The sequence below is a fragment of the Canis lupus genome, chromosome 26, assembly GCF_011100685.1.
Source record: "Canis lupus familiaris isolate Mischka breed German Shepherd chromosome 26, alternate assembly UU_Cfam_GSD_1.0, whole genome shotgun sequence".
NCBI lineage: Eukaryota > Metazoa > Chordata > Mammalia > Carnivora > Canidae > Canis > Canis lupus.
Genome location: NC_049247.1, coordinates 9,190,809 through 9,211,547, shown reverse-complemented (window position 1 = coordinate 9,211,547; position 20,739 = coordinate 9,190,809). Strand labels below are relative to the sequence as shown.

The window sequence follows — 20,739 nt, the reverse complement described above, 5'->3', positions numbered from 1 at the left end:
TTTGGCCACAAAAAGGAATGAAATACTGAGACATGAGCTACAACATGGATGAGACTTGCAAACATGATGCTCAGTGAAAGAAGCCAGACACAAAAGGCCACATATTGTAGGATTCCATTGATAGAAAATGTTCAGAAGAGGCAAATCCATACAGACAGGTAGCAGGTTGGTGGTCACAGGGCCTGGGGCAGGGCAAGGGTGGGGAGTGGGCAGGACTGATTAATGAATACAGGTTCCTTTTGGGGTGATGAGAATGTTCTGGAACTGGAGAGAGGTGGGGGTTGCACAAAGTTGTGAATATACTGGGGCACCTGGATGGCTCAGTGGTTGAGCGTCTGCCTTTGCCTCAGGCCGTGATCCAGGGATCTTGGGATGGAGTTCCATACTGGGATCCGAGCAGGGAGCCTGCTTCTCCCTCTGCCTATGTCTCTGTCTCTCTCTGTGTCTCTCATGAATAAATAAATAAAATCTTAAAAAGAAAAAAGTTGTGAATGTATTAAATGCCACTGAATTGTACACTTTAAAAGTGGTTCAAATGGTAAATTTTATGTAGTGTAAATTTTACCACCGTAAAAGAATTAATTACAATATGATACAACACAGGATGGGAACTCTTTCACAGGTACGGGCTCTGGGGTGGGCACTCCTCTGAGCCCTAATGGCTAAAAACCTTGCGTTCTAATCCTGGCTCTGCCACTAACTGGCAGGTGACCTTGGGCAAATCACTGTACTTCTCAGACTCTTGATTTCTTCTGTGAAGTGGGAATGACAGAGTCCTTCCAGTCAAGATTGATGTGAGGATTAAAGAGGAAGATACTGCAAGTGCTCACTCAGCCTTGTCTGTGACAAATGGCAGCTGTCATTAGAATGGTTACATTAGTCTTTACAACAGCCTGATGGAGAAGAGTTTCTCAATTAAAATTTTTAATTATAAAATATTACACAGTATAGAAATATACTGAAAAGGAAACACAAATTATCCTTCCCTTCCTCAGGTCCATGCCTTTAATAGACGTTAACAGTCCCTTATTTGCTTCAAATCTCTGTTTGTTTTAAAGACAAAGATAGAGACAGCCAGAGTTGTCCCCTCCCAGTCTCTTCCTGGTCCCTTTCCCCAGGGAACCCCCCTCTTTCCAGGGCGGTGAGTGGTGGCTCTTTTTGACCTTTTTTTTTTTTTCAAATAAGCTCAATGCCCAACATGGGGCTTGAACTCATGACCCTGAGATCAACAGTCTCACTCTCTACCAATTGAGCTGAGTGCCTCTCTTTTTGACATTTTAATGCTCAGGCCTGTAGCCAGTGCTACAACAATGTGCTGCCTTGTCTTATGGGCATGAACTTCTAAAATAGACACCGTCACCCGGGATGCTTTTGTTGTCTGGCATTATGTTTCTGGCAGTATTCTTGATACCTGCACTTCACCCAGAATCCGACTGACCTGCCCACTGGTCTTTGTTGGGCGGGGGTGGGGGGAACTTGGGCTTCCTAGAGTCCCTCCCCTGACTCTATCTGTCCACCTTTGTTCTGTGACTCTGGACAACTCTCTGAGCCTCAGTTTCCTCACTCAGGCAAGGTTCTGACCCCATCCTGCCTGTGCATCGTTAATGGATGGATAACGGCCCAGATCTCTGGGCCAAGGATTCTGAGGCTGCCTGGAGCCGGATCGCTGGGAAGAAGAGATCAATCGGCGATTCCGATTCCAGTGAGGAGAGGTGAGGGGATCAGAGGGTGTGGCTCCGCTTGCAGAGTATTTTCTCCACTTGCTCTAGGCACTCTGGCACCATCTAGAGGTTAAAACCACCAACAGAGGGCATCCTGCTAGTTGAAGGATGAAAGGTGGGGCAGGGAGACCATCTAGGAGCACACTGCAGTCTTCCAGAGAGAAATAACGGCAGCTGGGAACGGCAGTTCTGGGGGCTGGCAGCACCAGAGGGCCCCAACCACACTCACCCTGGGAGGCGCTGGGCTGCTGGCTGCTGGCCTGGCCGAGCTGGTCTGAGAGCCACAGCTGCATGCGGATGAAGGGCTCTCGCCCCTTCTGCGTCAGCTTGCTCCATGGCTTCGGCCGGGACAGCATGTCGCTCACACTGCCCTGTGACAGGCCCAGCACCTGGGGATGGGCGGAGCAGGAAGGGTAGGGAGGTAGGCTCCTGGGACACTGGCCATCCCTTCCCTCCCTCTCCACAAGACCCTTCGGGACCACTGTTCACTCTGATTCTCTGGGAGACCAGGGCTGCCTTGATTTGTTTTTTCATTTCCCAGGTGCCTGCTGTGTGCCTGTGTTATGCCCCCACCATCGGCAGTACCCTTCCAGATATGCCTACATGTAAGAATCCTTCCTGACTTTAAGACCCCTCAAGTGCCCCCTCCTCCAGGAAATCTTCCTGTGTCTTTCACTTAGGTCACTCTTATCCTCAGCTCACCCAACCCTTTGCCTGCTCCTATGCTATGGGTAGAGTTGCTGTTAAAAACTACTTAATCACTGGAACTGCAGGGCACCACTGGCTGGGCTGAGCCTTATCTCTTTCATGGCTGGGCCATTGGGAGGAACGGAGGGTTCTGTCGGGAAGGTGAGTGTTCACTGCTTGAACAACCAAAGGACTGAATGCCAGCCCTGCCCATGGCTCCTTTCCCACAGGATGCAGGGCAGGTAGTTGCAGGAGAAAGGGTTTGGGGTCATGCAGACCTGGGTCTGAATCCTGCTGTTCATACACACAACCCTCTTTCCAAACTATAAATACTGGGGGCTGGGTCCTCATGTGGTCTCCCCCCAGGTCCCATGGGCCCCATGGCCCCTGAGCTTCTTGGGAGTGGGCCCTACTATCTTCACCTTCTCCCCAAAGATCCTCTGGCAGATTCCATTCTTGGCTAGCTTCTCCTTGACCTGGCGTGTCAGCTCCAGGGTGTCCACTTCCCGGTACATGTAAAGTTCATACTGTTCGGGGGTCAGGGGTGGCACGGTGGGCTTCAGTGTGCGGGGCACATATGCTGGGTAGTAGGCCAGCCGCCCGCCGCTGCCTGCCTCGGGGATGCCCCCTTCAGACTTCAGCTCACCCACCCTGGAGGGCTCCTCCTCGCCCCCTGCTGCTTCGTCCTCGGGGGCTGTGGGGGCCTCATCCCCACGGGGCCAGGCCCTCCCATTGGGCTGTCCAGAGTAGCTGGAGGAGGAAGAGGAGAGGGAGGGTGAGACAGAGGCATAGGGGCGGCTGAGCAGGCCACGGTCTGAGGCCCAGTGGTGGTCGAAGTAGCCGGCATCTCCGATCTCCGACTTGACCTTCCGGATGATGCTCTGCACAAAGGCTGCAGGGGACAGGACTGTGAGGGACGTCTGTGTGGCGCTGCTGCTGGTTCCCCCGCCACCACCACCGCTGCTGTCCTCCTGCTTGACATAGGCTGGGGCCCCATTCTGGCTCACAGCAGCCAGCGAGGGCCGCTCTGGGGGTGAGGGAGGCACCGAGCGGCCCCGGGGGCCTGCCTCCATCTCCAGCAGGGCCTGCTGTTGTGCCTGCATCTCACGGCGTGCTTGCTCCAGAATGTTCTTGATGGCATCTTCTGAGGTGCTGGCGGGGGCTGTGCCATTGGTGATGCTGAGAGGGGCTGTGGAGTTCTTGGACTCACCTGTTGGGAAGGTGATAGGGTGGCCAGAGGCCCAGAGTCAGGGCATGGTTTGAAGGGCAAAGATGTACACAGCATCACTAATAAGCACACTTTGGAGATACTGTGAAGATATCACAATAAAGCCAGTTAAATGAATTTAATCTCTCTCCCAAAGGCAACCATATGAAATATTCTCATGTATCTCCTCCTGGTCTGCTTTCTAACTTCATGATGGGGTGATCATACTTGATGTGGGAGTGTAGCCTGGTTCATCCACTCATCAACATGAATATTTTTCCTCATGATTAAAAGTTCCATCTTTCATGGTTGCCTATGCCACTTGAAGGGATATTCTCTGCTTTATTTTACTTGATCCCCCACTGTTGAACACTTAGGTTATTTCTAGTTTATCACTGTTGTGAACAGCAATAAAGGAATAGCTTGTATATAAGTCTTTGTCCCCATCCTGGATATTTCCTTCAATTCTGAGGGCAGACCTCTCGAGTTAGCCACCAGTCATGTTCATTTCCACCCTGGGGGACTCTAGTTGCTCTCTGCTTAGCATTCACTCTTGTCAGGGACATAGAGCAATAACCCAGGCATTTTTTCTCTTGCTACCTCTTCATAGACCCCTGGCTGGCCCACTCTGCTGTGATGTTGCCTATCGATCTATCATCTATCTATCTATCTATCTATCTATCTATCTATCATCTATCTACATTATTTTAAGAGAGAAAGAGGGAGAGAGCGAGAGAGAGAGAGAGAGTGAGCCTGTGCACGGTCAGGAGGGGCAGAGGAAGAGGAAGAGAAGTATAAGCAGGCTCCTTGCCTAGCACGAAGCCTGACTTGGGGCTTGATTTCACTACCTTGAGATCATGACCTGAGCCAAAATCAAGTCAGACACTTAACTGATTGAGCCACCAAGGCACCCCTGATATTGCTTTTTAAAATTTTCTGCTATCTTGTTTTTGACCACAGCCCCACTACTGTGGGAGAGCACTGTGCAAGGAGTTGGAGACCTGGGTTCTCCCTTTGTTTCTGTGTAACTGTGAGCATGTCTCCCCCTCTCTGCTCTCAACTGTCCTGTTTATTTAGTGGGAGAGTTTAATAAGTCTGTTTCTCATGGTTCTTTTTACTCCAATATCACGTCTCATCCACAGTATGTCCAACACGTAGTAGATCCTTACCCAAAGTTTACTGAATGATTGCCTCTCTTGCTACAGAAGATTAACAAGAAAGAAATTAAGGTGTACACAATAGGGCCTCAGTGGATTATTTGGTGAGGCAGTGTAGGCTCCTTGCAAGGTGAGCTGCTTCTGCCCCTCCCAGGGATGGCTCAGGAGGGAGGGCCCTTGGGAAACATTTGGCTCCCAGCACCAATCAGAGGCTTGGGAATCGGGACATTTGCTCTGAGTTGCCACCAGGAGGCAGCAGATACCACAAAGTCAGGGTGTGGAAGCCAGCATCAGGTTCAAAGTCAGCAACAGTCTGTCACGCTGCACTGTGGTGGGTACAGGGATGTGACTAGGTCCTTGGCTGCAAAAAGTCCTCAGACTGGTAGGAGGGACAGACGTATCAGCAGAGGCATTGGTAACATGAACAAATATAACAACAGAGACAAAAATAATGATGATGTTAACCGTAATGATAGCTAAATTTTCAGGGGCATCTTCTACATGCCAAGCCCCCAGGCTTGTCAGGCCTGATTTCATTTGATCTTCACACAACCTTAAGAAAGGAGTATTAATATTGTGCCTATTTTAAATATGAGAAAATGGAGGCACAGAGAGGCTATGTAACTTGCCCAATGTCACAAAGCTAATAAATGGCAGAGCCAAAATTTACAGCTAGGCCACTCTGGTTCCAATGCACCAAGCAATGTAGGTGATTATGGGGAATCCAAGGAGGGTTAGCATCTAATCCATCTGGATGAGGGTGGGGGGTTTTCTAGATGAGGTGACTTCCCACTTGTTTAGTATGAGCAGTAGGCCTGGGGTGAGGATGGCATCAGGGGCACTGGGAACAGCATGAGAATGGACATGGCTATAAGCAGTTCACTCAAGAAGCCTGTAGGCCTTCTTGAGGAGTTGGGATTTTTATCTTGAGGACAATGGGGAGCTGTGGAAGGATTCTGAGTACTGACATGACCATGTGTGTGCTCTAGTAAGAGTCCTCTGGCCTGGGTGGGGAATGGGCTGCAGTGGGACCTAGAATGTCAGTGGCAAGGCCAGTAAAGAGGCTGATGCAACAGTCCTAGCAAGTGATGATGATGGCAGTCAAGGACAGCCTCTCGTGCCACCTGGGCATCTGGCACCATCTGACAGGTTCCCAGCCCTGTGTCGGTAGGTTTGGGGAGGGACTGAGGGGCAGGGGAAGGCAGTGAGTTCCACCTCAGACACGCTGAGTCTGAGATGCCAGTAGGAGACCCTGAGGACATGTCTAGCCAGTGGTTTGCTTAGGGCTTTGGAATTCTGGAGAGAAGTGTGGCCTGGAGAGGGAGTGCTTTGGGCGTTGATGGAACTTCCAGGAGTGGACTAACTCATTTAGGGAAGGGTAGGAAAGTCCGAGGGCCTGGAGGAACCCTTTGTTTGATGGGCTGAGGAAAAAAGTACACTGTGGTTGGCTAAATAAGGGCTTCCCAACCGTCTCCACATCCTTGGGCCAGGAGTAGGTTACTTCACATGGCAAAGAGGACTCTGCAGATGTGATTAAGTTAAGGATCTTGAGATGGCAGACAATCCTGGGTTATGTGGGTGGGCCCCACATCATCACAAGGCTGATGAGAGGAATACAGGAGTATCACAGACAAGTGAGGAAGCTGTAGTGATGTTGGCCATGAGGCAGGGAATGTGGGTGCCTCTAGAGGCTGGGAAAGGTAAGGAAAGGGACTCTGGTCTAGAGACTCCAGAAGGAATGCAGCCTCCACTTACACCTGGCCTCTAGCCCAGTGAGGCTGACTGCGGACCTGTGACTCTCAGAACTGTAAGATAATGAATTTGTGTTGCTTTTAGCCACTGAGATTGTGGCTGAACAGCAGCACTTCGAGGCTAATGCAGGGCCCCTGGCAAAGTGTAGAAGGTAGAGTCTGGGGATAGGAGGAAGCCAGGAGAACAGGGTCTCCTTGGAAACTATAAGTGGAAGTGCAGGAAGGAGGGTGAGGCTTAGGCCTCTATGCGTGACAGAGTTCCTGTGTGATTACTGATCCCTGCATCTCCTCAAAGTCGAAGATATCCAGACAATCCAGACCAGGGCTGCAGCAGTATAGCTGGGCTGTCCCACATGGCTGTCACTTGTCACCATGCAATATGGTTGGTGAGGCTGAAAACCTGAAGCTGTTATTTTATTTAGCTTTAAGTAATTTGAGTAGACAGTCACACATGGCTGTGGCTCCTATGCTAACAGGGATCTGGTGCTTTCCAGGCTTCACTTGGTTGCAGGTTGGTTGGCAAAGAGGTTCTGACCTGCTTGAAATCCCTGCTGTGGTAGACAAAGGCAGATGAAGGCTCATCTTCTGCTCAGGCAAGGTCCCGGAGGCCTCAGGCTTTGCCTGCCGCAGTGACACTCACCCCCCTTCTGGGACTCGATCTCTTTCTTGGCTTGTTCCAGGATGCTCTTGATGGCGTCATCTGAGCCTGTCTCTGGTGTGCGGATTCTTGGGGTGATACTGCCTGGGGAGGCAAGGGGGCATTTGTTGTGGGGGCCTGCATGCTGGGGGGTCAGTCCCTGGAGCTGGGTAGGGTGAAGGGCTGGTCCCCTCCTCCCTCAGGGGCTCCAGGGCCAGGGCCAGGAGAGTGAGGGCCAGACCACCACTTAGCCAGTCTGTGTGACAAAGTGGATCTACAAATGATTCTGGCTTGAACCAATAATAACAATACAATGGTTCTAACAATGATGGCCACCACCACAGCTAACAGTTCTCAAGCAGTTACTACGTTCCAGGGGCCATGCTGAGTGATTTATACTCATTTAACTCTCATAGGAGGCTGACAGATGGGGATAGATGGGGAAATTGAGACACAGAAACTGAAGTCAGTTGCTCCAGGTCACCCACTGAGTGAATGGCAGAGCTGGAACTCAAATTCAGGTGTTTGAATGGAGCCATTGTGTTTGTGAGGTCAAAGCTTGGGCCATTCATAAGGGATACCCTAGAAAATCAAGTCTGGCAAGGTTGGCAGGAACCAGGCCATTTCACAGAAGGGTGGACTGAGGTTTGGAGGTCCTCAGGAAGCATCTGCCTGCCAGGGTGGCCCCTGGGCACAGGCTTTTCCCAGAATGATTGGCCTGAGCTGTCCCATTAGGGCCAGGTATGGAGCAACGGGCAGCCGCGGGCCCCAGGAAGGAGGGAACAAGGATATATTTCCTTGTTTTACAGAAAGGAAAACCGAAGCACAGGGAGGCAAAGTCACTTGCCCCAGGTGACACAGCTGTGAGGTGGCAGTGTCTGGCTCTGACCTCCTGCACCTTGGGATGGGCCCTCACCTCGCTGCCGCACCTGGATGGTCCTTAGGGCCAGCACGTTCTGCTCATCCGACAGGAACTGCTTCATCTTGATGAAGGGCTCCTTGCCCTTCACTGTGAGCTTGCGCCAGGGCTTGGGCCGGGCCAGGATCTCACTGACTGAGCCCTGGGACAGCCCCAGCACATAGTGGCCAAACACCCGCTGCCCGATGTTATGTTTGAGCAGCTGCTCCTTCACCTGGAACGCAATCTCTGCCGTGTCCAGCTGCTCCTCCTCGGCTCCGGCCCCCGTCCCGGCTGTGCTGCTCCCGCCCCCCTCCACTGGCTCTGGGGCCCCAGGTGGCTCAGGGCCAGGAGCTGGGGTGGCAGGGGCTGTGGGGGGTTTGGTGCCGTAGAAAGCCGGGGGGAACACCAGCAGGCCTGTCTCTCCCTTGAAGGTGGCGGGTGGCATCATGTGCTTGGACAGCAGTGCGTCCCCTGCCAATCTGTCCCCAGAAGCCAAGCTGGGGAAGGGGGACAGTGAAAAAGTCCTTGGGCCATCGGGGCCCAGTCCAGGGCCCAAGAGGGGCTGCCCAGGGCTGGGGGACAGGGGGTCTTCGGGCCCTGGTGGTGGCGGGAGCTGCGGAGGGGATGGATAGGACTGCTCCGTGCCCAGAGAGTCCTTGATGGAATCGTCCTCCGAAGGGTCCTCCTCTAGAATGTTGAGAGACAGACAGATGGAAGAAGAGAGGAGAGAAAGAAACAGATGTGACGGGGAGAGAAAGAAATATCAGAGAAACAGAGATAGGGAGACAGAGAGGCAGAGACAGAATGAGAGGCAGAAAGAGACAGAGGGATGAAGAGACAGAAGGGGGGAGGCAGAGAGATAGGGAGAGACAGAAGACACACACATGGAGAGAAATTCAGAAACGGAAAGGGGGAGGAGAGGGCAGGGGGTACAAGGAGAGAGGCGCTACGGGTGCCCCACGGCACAAAGACCTTCCCTTCTAATTCACAAACCCCTACCAGGGCAGGCCTGGCCCACACGCCAGCTCCAGGGAGCCCTCCCTCCTATGGTGAGAACAGCCACTGAGCCCCTGTTACGTGCCAGCGCCTGGCCCCAGGGTGGGGAGTTTGGATCGACGCCAACTGCAGCAGGATGCTCACTCCTGGCCCCTTGCCCACCTTGCCACTCTCCTCTTCCCCCATGCCCTGCCTGTTTGCATTCCCCATGTGAACAGCACCCACAAGGTGGATCCATTATTTCCCTACTTTACAGATGAGGAAACAGAGGCAGCACAGAAAGTATGTGCTGGGGCCACACAGCTATAAGGTCATGGAGCCATTGTGTGGGGAGGAGGGCTGAGTCACTGAGAAGGTGATCTGGGGTGAGAGCACGGTCTGCAGATCATTACCAGCAGTCCTGCTACGGGGGGAACAGTGTGAATGCCCTCCTTGTGTCCTGTCACCTCTTCTGATGCTCACCAGGGCTTGGGGATGAGTGGAGCCTTTTGGGGAGGAGGGGGGGTCTTAGGAGGGCCTGAGTGAGCCGTGTGGGCTAGGTGTGTATGAACACTGCCAGTTGGCCTAGCTATGGAGAGCACCCAGCTCGGGGCCACTACACAGCAGCTGCTCAATAAGTGTGTACCCCTTTTCTGCATCTCTCCTGCCCACATGGGAGGCAGTGGTCTGCAGGCATAGAGAAGGCCAGAGGCCCATGGGCAGGCCCATCCCCATCCCTCGGCCCCAGGAGCATCCCATCTTCCCTACCAGGGCTGGGCAGGAGGCCAGGCTTCTCCAGAAGGAATTTCTGAGCAGGGAAGAAGGTCTCCTTTGCCATGAGCAGTGTGTCTTCAGGCTTGGCCATGCCCTGAGGAGACAAAAAGCGGAGCTGAGAGGGCTCCCAAGGGCACCCTGCACTGTGGGACACAGTGGCGGGGACACTCACCTGGGGGAGGCTGCAGGTGCTGGAGGCCAACTTCATGGCTTTCAAGATGCTGCCAGAGAAAGTGGAGAGAGTTGGAGGCCAGCCAAACTCCCAGGGCTTGGGGAGAGGTATTGAGAGTACTCCCTCTAGCTCCTCTTCCCTGACTGGGAACAACTGGCCACCCATGGACCCTACAAAACACTGGACTCAGGACAACAAGAGCCCTCAATGAGCAGGCCAGTGAGCTGGTTTCAATGACACCCGGGGGGTGCTGTGTTCAGCAATCCCCACACTGGCTGGCCTGAGCTAATCCGATGAGAGCACCACCCCTCGCCAGTTCCCACACGGACCCCGAGCTGCCCTGCACGTTCTCCTCTAGGTGGCTCTGAGTGGCAAAGGACCAAGCATGCTTAAATTCTCATACTGAAGCTGCCATGAAGGAGAGACAAGGGGACAAAGGAGACAAAGTGGGGTGCAGTGGGAGGGGGAAGATCATGAACTTTGTCCAGGGCCCCTCCTCGCCCTTGCCAAGGAAGAAGGCTGGGGGTTGTGGAGCCCCGCTCTGCATGGTACCTCAGCTCTGTTTTAATCTCTTCGTAGTCAGACTGTGCCTGGAGCTTCTCTTCCAGCTTCTAGAGGAGAAGACAAAGATGGGTTTAGGCTGGTCCATACTCTTCTGCGTGGGGATGCCCCTTCTGTCTCCTGTCCGTATACCTCCTCTCCCAAGACCTACTTCTATGGCCTCAGACTTGGCCGTGAGTTGTCGCTCTAGGTCCGCGATCTGGTTGGCGGATGTCTCCTCCAGCTCCTGCAGAGAGTTCTGGAGGTGCTGTACATCCTTCAGTAGCCGCAGGATCTCCCGATCCTTGGAGGCTAGGGCAGCTTCAAGCCGGGGGCCCGAGCACAGTGCGAAGTTCACCTTATCCTGAGGACAAAGTGGGGCTTTGAGGGACTAAGAGGTGTGGGGCAGGGGGCTGTAGGGCTGGCTTCCCCACCCCTGAATCCCAGACAAAGTGGGAAATCCATCGGTGGCACAAACTCCCCCCACCCTGTGCTGGGCTCCCCAGAGTAACTCAGCTGCTTCTTATAGACTCTGGCTTTCCTCCTCCTATCTCTGGGCCTTTGCTTGGGCCAGTCCTACCAGCATGGATGCCTTCCCTCTGGTATTAAAACCGAGGGAGAGTGGGCAGGGAAGGTTTTCTGGAGGAAGATGTGTCTAAGAACTGTGATCAAGTTCAAGTTAGTGATTTTGAAGATTGCTTGGCAGCAACCCTCCAGATGTCCTCCAAGCAGAGAATAGATGAGCAGGCTGTGGTATATCCACAAAATGGAACATGATACAGCACTGAAAATGGATAACCCACAGCTATTAACACAGCATGGACCATTCTCTCAGAATATGAAGTGAAAAAAGCCAGATACCAAAATGTGTGTGTGATCCGATTAAGATCGGATACAAAAACAGGCAAAAGCTGGTTGTGCTGTTACAAGTCAGAAGAGCAGTTCCCCTTGGGGAGTGGTACCCAGATGCGGACATGAGGGGGCATTCTGGGTGCTGGGAACATTCTACCTGTTGATCTGGATGCTGGTCATGGCATCTCTGAAAAGTTCAACATGCTGTGCACTCATGGTATGCACATTTTTCCTTATATAAACTTCAATAAAGCATTTGTTAAAAGAGGGCAAAAAAAGGGAGACAGTCCTGTGAGGAAGCGGTGGGGACTGGATTCCTGGCAGAGGGAACATCACAGATAAAGGTTTAGGTTTCAAAACTGGGCACAGGTCCTATCCCAGAGAGATGTTTCCACTCCATTCCAGGCAGACCCTCAGGATTAGATCCAAGACCCTGTAGCCACAGGCCATACTACTGGTGGTTCCTTTCTCCTAATTTGCCCCCAGCCCCAAGCCCCTTGGCTTCTCCAGGTTTTAGGGAATGGCCTCTTTGTCCTGGATGAAGATGTTGTTGATGTCTGAGAGGACCTGAAGTCAGGCTGGTCCTGAGCACAGTTACAGATCAATCTAAGAAGGATCACGAAAAACAAAACAGAGCAGAAAACAGCTTGCCACTACCAACACCAGCTATTCTTCCAGGGAGATAAATGCCAATTAAAACAGGAAGCGGATGCCATTAACACATTAAATTAATTAGCATCGAGCGCCACTGTTGTGCTCAGAACCCGCCCCCCCCCCCCCCCCAGCAAAATTCCCTGTGGCTGATTAGCACAGGCATTTGCTGGGTTCCACGGGGGTTAATTAAGAACCACTGGCAAATCCTTTCTGGGGCGAATTCACGAACTCTCTTGCCCTCAGCCTGTCTCGTGCTCACTCTTTGTGTTGTGCAGACATCCAGTCACACGGGCATACACACACACTGCCTTCTGGGACACAGGCACAGGGGGACACAGCTATAGACAGCACACACGGAGACATGTAACTGCTGGAATACTCATGCTGACATGCAGACACAGAGAAACACCCAGGCATCAAAGAGAGATATGGACATGCCACTGTGACACACAGACATGTATGTGCTCAGAGACCACACGCGACTTGGGCAAAAACACCTCAGATGCATCCAAGCCACACTCCTGTTGCTAACGGCAGCATCAGGCATTCACTGAGTGTAGACTATAAGCCAAGCACCATCTTAAGTGATTTACATGTAATCCTCCCAACAGCCCTATAAAGTAGGTCTGACTTGTACAAGTGAGGAAACTGAGGCACAGTTAGATTAAGGATATAGTTATTTGCCCCAAGGCCACAAACAGACATACACATTCATAGTAACACATGTCCACAGAGACATAATCCAATGTTGAAGCAGAAAAGACAGATACAGGCGCACTGGCCAATGTTTCAGGGTGTCAGGTGACGTAAAAGTTATGCTGGCCACTTCAACTGTGTGGGTGGAGACTGCCAATCACCCTGGAGCAGACCTGTGGTAAGGAATCGGGAATCTAACCTCTTGGTATGCAGAGATCTGGAAAGAAGGTGGACCAGCTTATGTAAGGAACCCCAAACTTTCTGGGAGAGAAGCAATAGAGACTGTTTCTCTTCTTTCCTCTTTTTTTTTTTTTTAAAGTAGGCATCATGCCCTATGTAGGCCTTGAACTCATGACTGTGAGATCAAGAGTCACATGTTCTACGGACTGAGCCAGCCAGGTGCCTGGCAATGAAGACTCTTAACACAGGACAGAAGGGTCTGGCTGGGGTGGCTCTGACTGAAATCCCTCTGACCCCAGGACCCCAGAGGGGCAACCAATCAGGAGGAAAAAGAAAGATGCACTGAGCAGGCTTAACACAGGAACCTCAGGACTGATATTCTAGACTGGTGCTTGGTAGCGTGTGGCTGTTTGGGAGAACCCACTGGAATCACTTTGCATGTTTTGGGAACCAGTGGCTGATGGGAGTGTCAATCTCCGATCTTGGTCAAGTAGTCCTACTGTGAGTTGTGGGAATGGAGAACCAGTGGTCAATGTCGACACCTGGTGGCAACCACCAAAACTGCTGTCCTATTGCTCAAACTTACCCTCCTACCCAGCTTGCCAGGCATCTGGCAATGGAAATGGTCCTTTCTGGCCTGAGTAAGTTGCTGGCATTCTTGGACAATTTGGGGTAAAGGAAGATGCTGGACTTCCTATTAATCACATATGGAAGCTTGAGCTTGCAAAGAGTTGTGGCTTTATTTTGAACTTCAGCTGGCAAAGCAAGTCATAGTAATTACAGTTAACTATGCATTGACCTTGGCAATTAAGATGCTATGCCCACTGTATCTACACAGATTCATGTGCATAATTTCACACAGATGCACATGACTGATCCACAAAACGTCATCCATATATTCATACTCACCAACATGGCTTTTCCCAAACTTTCCCTCTGGCTCCCCCACCATCCTTACCCCACTGGGTCCCTGTGGGGAGCAGCAGGCCAGGCGGATAGAGCTGTTGACGGAGGCCAGTTGTTCCCGAAGACTTTCTACCTCCCGCTGGGCAGCCTCAGCGCGCTGGGGAGGAGAGTCGAGGCAGGAGCAGTTACGAAGTGAGCAGGGTCACACTGGATCCCACCCTAGCCTTTGCCATTGCCCTGCACAACTTAGGCAGGGCTGGGTGTTTGTCTCTAGCTCCCATGCCACCTACTGCCACATGGATGGAGCATCTGCAGAGGTGGCTTGCCAGCCCATGAGCTGGGGCAGGCCCCGGGCAAGGCACTTCCTCTCCCAGGGTTTCAGTTTTCCTCTTGTGAAATGGGGGCAATGAAATACATCTAAATCAGAATGCTAGTTTACTGAACTGGGTCTACGGTGGATCTTAACTCCTCAAAAATTTCTAAGAAAAAAGTCTGAAAGGAAGCTTCCAAACGTTAACAATGTAGAAGCCTTGTGGCTTTATAGAGAGAAATTGTACTTTGTCACTCCCTGTTTTTTTGTGACCTTGGGCAAGAGATTTCATCAGCTCAACCTCAGTTTCCCTGTTTGTAAAATGGGATGATAGAAGTAACTACCTCATAGAGTTGTTGTCAGAATAATTATGGTTACCTTTCATGCTGACCTTGGTAATCAAGAGGCTATGCCTACCATATGCACATGGAGACCCACGCACACCCATGTTCACATTTTGTTAATTTATTTAGTTGATTTGTTTACTTACTGGTTATCCTGTGTATCCTGCCTTGTGACAGAAAATGGTCAGGTCAGTTTTGTTTTGGAAAAGGTTTTGGGTGTGTGTGATTGTAAAGAAATACTTTTGTTTCTGCAGTTTGGGCTTTCTGAGCAAATCTGACTGAAACAGGACTGGGCTAAATGACAAGGCTGGAGGTCAGTTTCTGACATTAGCCCATGAGAACTGCAGATTTTCCTCTCTGAAGGTATGTGTTTACATTTCCATGGAGGGAAGAAACCCAGACCATGGACACATTTGCTGGGTTGTAAAGCTGGGTTTAAAGCTACTAGAAAGTTACTAGTCTTATCTTTCCCTCAGAGAGAAGTATTTGCATTCCACATGCTAAAAAAACCAGGATCCTCGCCCTTCTGTTCATCATGACACTAGGAAGATAGTTTTCTCCCTTTCTCAGAAAGTCCTTCTATATAACCACCCAGATTCACACATGGGGGTTCCAGTACAAACTCTGAGGCATGCGGGATGATATCTGATTGTCACCCCTGGGTAAAAGCTGAGGCAAACTGGCAGGGTTATTACTATGTAAGTAATAACATTGCTCTGCTCTGCTCCAGGATCCTCTTGTTCACATTCTGGACAATATTAATACAGATTTAAAAAACCGTAATTTGGACAGCCTGGGTGGCTCAGCGGTTTAGTGCCACCTTCAGCTCAGGGCGTGATCCTTGGGCCCTGGGATCGAGTCCCACGTCGGGCTCCCTGCATGGAGCCTGCTTCCCCCTCTGCCTGTGTCTGCCTCTCTCTCTCTCTGTGTCTTTCATGAATAAATAAATAAAATCTTTAAAAAAAATAAAAATAAAAAACCCTAATATTATGACATTTATTTTCTTCTCCATACTTTCTATAATGAGGTTTTACTTTTATACTCAGAAAAGATAAACATTAAAAGAAACTGTTTCCTATCCAAACTACTCTAAGATTTCTTTTCTCAAGCCTATTTGACTGGCAAAGATCTGAAAGTTTGACGATACACGGTTGTTAGTGAGGTTGCAGGGAAACAGGTCTTCTCTTAACTGGCTGCAGGGAGTGTAAATCAGGCAGTTTGCCCACATCTGTCAACTAAAAATGCACAGATTCTCAGCTCAGCAATTCCACTTTTAAAAGTTTACCCTATTTATTGGCTCAGGTATGTCTGAAAGAGTGTGCACGGGAGTTCACTGGGGGATTGATGATGAGGGTAAGAGATTGGAAACATCATCATCTTCATCAGTAGGGGACTGGTTAGGCCATGGGTGGGCAAACTGCAGCCTGAGGCCTGTTTTGTAGATCAAGTTTTTCTGGAACACAGTCATATCTATTCGCTTGCATACTGTCTATGCTTTCACATACAGCAAAGTTGAAGAGCTGTGGCAGAGACCTACAAAGCTGGAAATATTTACTCTGCCCCTTTACAGAAAATCTGCCACCCCTGGGTTAGATGACAGTGTGTCCATGTAGTGCAATACCACACAGCTGTAAAACAAATGGGACTGCTTTTATACAGATTTGGAACAAGTTCTAAGATATATGTGGGGAAAAAATAAGGTTCAGGAGGGTGGGCATCGTATAGTATAGTTTCTGTTTGAGAAAGGTATAAAAATTGAGAAGAAAGAGAAATTAAGGAGTCAATCCCATTTACAATTGCACCCAAGACCATAAGATACCTAGGAATAAACCTAACCAAAGAGGCAAAAGATCTGTACTCAGAAAACTATAGAACACTCATGAAAGAAATTGAGGAAGACACAGAGAAATGGAAAAACATGGTTCCATGCTCATGGATTGGAAGAACAAATATTGTTAAAATGTCTATGCTACCCAAAGCAATCCATACATTCAATGCAATTCCCATCAAAATACCATCAACTCTTTTCACAGAGCTAGAACAAATAATCTTAAAATTTGTATGGAACTTGAAAAGATCCCGAATAGCCAAAAGAATGTTGAAAAAGAAAACCAAAACTGGTGGCATCACAATCTCAGAATTCAAGCTCTATTAAAAAGCTGGAATCATCAAGACAGTATGGTACTGACACAAAAACAGACACATAGATCAATGGAACAGAACAGAGAGCCCAGAAATGGGTTCTGGACTAATCCTCAACTAATCCTCGACAATGCAGGAGAGAATATCCAATGGAAAAAAGACAGTCTCTTCAACAAATGGTGTTGGGGAACATTGGACAACCACATGCAGAGGAATGAAATTGGACCATTTTCTTACACAAAAATAAACTCAAAATGGATGAAAGACCTAAATGTGAGACAAGAATCCATTAAGATCCTAGAGGAGAACACAGACAGCAACCTCTCTGACCTTGGCCACAGCAACTTCTTGCTAGACACGTCTTCAAAGGTAAGGGAAATGAAGGCAGAAATGAACTACTGGTACTTCATTAAGGTAAAAAGCTTTTGCACAGCAAAGGAAACAGTCGACAAAACCAAAGGACAACTGACAGAATGGGAGAAGATGTTTGCAAATGACACGTCAGACAAAGGACTAGTCTCCAAAACTTATTAAGAACTTATCAAACGGGATCCCTGGGTGGCGTAGCGGTTTGGCGCCTGCCTTTGGCCCAGGGCGCGATCCTGGAGACCCGGGATCGAATCCCACATCGGGCTCCCGGTGCATGGAGCCTGCTTCTCCCTCTGCCTCTGTCTCTGCCTCTCTCTCTCTCTCTCTCTCTGTGACTATCATAAATAAATAAAAATTAAAAAAAAAAGAACTTATCAAACTCAACACCCAAAGAATAATCCAATCAAGAAATGGGCAGAAGACATGAACAGACATTTTTCCAAAGAAGACATACAAATGGCCAACAGACACATGAAAAAATGTTCAACACCACTTGTCAAGAGAAATACAACCACATCAAATCAAAACCACAATGAGATACCACCTCCCACTGGTCACAGTGGCTAAAATTAACAACTCAGGAAATGACAGATGTTGGCAAGGATGTGAAGAAAGAGGAACCCCCTCTTACACTGCTGGTGGAAATGCAAGCTGATGCAGCCACTCTGGAAAATGTGGAGGTTCCTCAGAAAGTTAAAAATAGAGCTACTCTATAACCCAGCAATTGCACTACTAGGTGTTTATCCAAAAGCTACAAACATAGTGATCCTTAGGGGTACCTATACCCCAGTGTTTATAGCAGCAGTGTCCACAACAAACTATGGAAAGAGCCCAGTTGTCCATCGATAGATGAGTGTATAAAGAGATGTGGTATATATACAATGGAATACTACTGAGCCATCAAAAGAATGAAATTTTGCCATTTGCAACGACATGGAAGGAACTAGAGGGTATTATGCTAAGTGAAATATGTCAGTCAAACAAAGACAATTATCATGATCTCACTCATATGTGGAATTTAAGACACAAAACAGAGGATCATAGGGGAAGAGAAGAAAAAATAAAACAAGCTGAAACCAGAGAGGGAGACAAAGCATATAAGACTCTTAATCACAGGAAACAAACTGAGCGTTGCTGGAGGGGAGGGAGGTGGGGGAACGGGGTAACTGGGTGATGGACATTAAAGAGGGCAAGTAATGTAATGAGCACTGGGTGTTATACAAGACTGATGAATCACTGATGTCTACCTCTGAAACCAATAATATATTATATATTGACTGAATTTAAATAAAATAAAAAAATTACCCCCTAGAAACTGAGGGTAAAGGCCAGATCTCTTTTTGGGCAAAATTAACTTCTTTACTAAACAGTGGGTTATGCATATCCATATTTATCATATTAGAAATTAAAACAGATAAATTGTTAAAATACTTAATAGTTCATTTTAAAAAATAATAAACTTATTACATGTTAACAGAACATGTAATTCACGAGCTTGTGAGTAGATGTCTAGAAGGAGACCCTAGACACAGGTGAGAGAGGCTGGGAAGTGGAGTTGGGGAAGGAGACAGGAGTTTCCTAAGTATGAACATTATTGAGTTCTGAACTATGTAAATGGATTATGTATTTAAAAAATTACCCTAAAAATGCTGCTCTTTACCCTACCCTTATGCCTGCACAACCATGCTTCTGGGCCCTTCCTCCAAAGAAAGGCTCCTGGGCTTTAGAACTCAGCTGCCAGGTGTACTACTCCAGGGAAATGACCCCTTGCGGTCACACTGCTGGCCCCTCTTGGCCATGTCCCTGGCTGCTGGCATTGCAGGGAGGTTGGTGTGGGTAGAGATGTGTTGGGCCCTTGAGACTCCAGACCCTATCCCATGGCCACACTTCACCTCCTTTCAGACTTTTGCCAGCTTTACCCACCAGGCGGCAGTACATTTGAGGCCTTCAGAAGGCAGGGTGAAAATGGGAACTTGTAGAAGCTAATGGGCTTTTGAGAACTTGGGCTGGAACTAGAAGCGGGGGACACTAGGAACTGTGGGATCTGCCCAGTGCTGAGCTGGTGTGGCTGGGATCAAGGGAAGAGGCTGCAGGAGACCTGGTGGGCTGGGGAGGGAAGGAAAGCAGTGGGGGCTCGTCCCTTGTCATGGCCTCAGGCTCTGTGGAACACTTTTCCTCACTCAGTCTGCTTGGGAGAGACCCACTTCCCAGCTTGGCCTGTGGGCTGGGCTCACCAGTCACCGCTCTGCGGCCTTCCTCCTGGCCTTTACCGAGGCTGTGCCCTGGCCTGGAATGCCATCCCTCTGCATTTTCAATCTATTCGCAGGTGTCAGCAACCTGGCTCTCCCTCCATGACGTCTTCCCTGACCCTCGAGTCTGGCTCAGGTGCCCCACCCCCAAATGTGGCTGCTTGGGTCACCCTGTTTCTCAGTGTCAGCACCCCTTCCTCCCTTCTCTTGGAGCTCAGGGTCCCAGACACTCCCCAGTGCCAGCACTCAGCATGGCACATAGTTCAGTATGGACTGGGTTGAGTCCCTCCCCCCAGCCCAAGACCCCCCCCGCCCCCCGCCCTGGACTGGCTGAGCGCTGGCGCACATCTTCTCACCTGATTAGCTTTCTCCAAGTTGGTCATGATCAAACCGACTTCATCCGCCCTGAGACAGAAAGATAACACCCTGAGAGGGGTGTGGGGCAGCCTCTGGGCCCCTGCCTATCCAGATCACCCCAGCCTCTACCTGGACTTCAGGGTCTTGGAGGCTAAGGAGGCTGCCCTCTACCCTTCCCACCGGAGAGAAACCAGGCTGAGCATAGAAGAATCCAGGCTGCAGGGAAGTGGGACAGATGCCTGAGCACCACATCCCTTCCAGGCAGCCTGGCCTGCTGCCTTCTCCAGGGGTCTGTTCTCTTTAGCTGCCCAGAGCTACACCTCCCAGCTGTGCCTTCTACCGGGAATGTCCTTCAGGAGAACAGGACTCTGAGCTTTAAAACCTAGCTCCCAGGACGCCTGGGAGGCTCAGCGGTTGGGCGTCAGGGCATGACCCTGGGATCTGGGATCAAGTCCCACATCGGGCTCCCTGTATGGAGCCTGCTTCTCCCTCTGCCTGTATCTCTGCCTCTCTCTGTGTGTCTCTCATGAATAAATAAGTAAAATCTTAAAAACAAAACAAAACAAAACAAAACAAAACAAAACAAAACACCCAGCTCCCAAGTGCCCTTCCAGGAGGCTTCTCTCAACTACCCCCATGGTGATCATTTACTTATTTTGCTGCTTCCCTAGCCTCCAGACTGCCAGCACACAGGGGGCCAGGACAGGCCTTATCTACCTCGGTCGCCCCTCTGCTGAGCGTGGGCTGGGGGACATGGGAGGCCTGCGAGGAGTTTGGTGACTATAAGGTGCACACATGCTTTTAGGCATGTTCGGGGCTTTCTTACGTGTAAGCTGTTCCTCCTGCCCACAGCACCCAACCCGGCATTCTTCACATAGCCACCTCCTGCTCTCCTGCTCATCTTTACATTGCATTCTGAAGGTCACCTCCTTAGGGAAGTCCTCTGTGATTACCCTGGATGACAGGACCCACCCTCCCTGTTGTTATTTTCTTTTGCTGCCCCTGGTTCTTCCTTTCTTAGCATTCAACAGGTGCCCAGAACAGTGTCAAGCACACAGTAAGTGCTCAATAGTATCTGTGAAGGAATGAATTTATCACTGAACATCATCAGTTATTGTCTGTCTCTTCTCCTGGACTGAGGACAGGGCCATATTCTAA

The 20,739-nt window shown here is 49.9% G+C and overlaps 1 protein-coding gene across 17 annotated transcripts in view; it reads right to left on the bottom strand.

Annotated features, from left to right (window-relative positions):
• Nucleotides 1-20,739, bottom strand: part of CUX2 (cut like homeobox 2) — a 285,094-nt gene that overhangs the window by 17,027 nt on the left and 247,328 nt on the right. For 15 of the 17 annotated variants that reach the window (XR_005379159.1, XM_038575085.1, XM_038575075.1 and 12 more), the window contains 10 exons: nt 19,581-19,629; nt 13,863-13,967; nt 10,695-10,886; nt 10,535-10,593; nt 9,983-10,031; nt 9,805-9,904; nt 8,077-8,748; nt 7,164-7,265; nt 2,831-3,618; nt 1,951-2,110 (listed from right to left, as the gene is read on the bottom strand). Coding sequence is in view for 16 of the 17 variants with exons in the window: in XM_038575085.1 (XP_038431013.1) it covers nt 1,951-2,110; nt 2,831-3,618; nt 7,164-7,265; nt 8,077-8,748; nt 9,805-9,904; nt 9,983-10,031; nt 10,535-10,593; nt 10,695-10,886; nt 13,863-13,967; nt 19,581-19,629 (2,276 nt within the window). In the remaining variant the exon portion in view is untranslated. The remainder of the gene's footprint in view (nt 1-1,950; nt 2,111-2,830; nt 3,619-7,163; nt 7,266-8,076; nt 8,749-9,804; nt 9,905-9,982; nt 10,032-10,534; nt 10,594-10,694; nt 10,887-13,862; nt 13,968-19,580; nt 19,630-20,739) is intronic. The other 2 variants (XM_038575076.1, XM_038575087.1) reach the window with 2 other exon arrangements.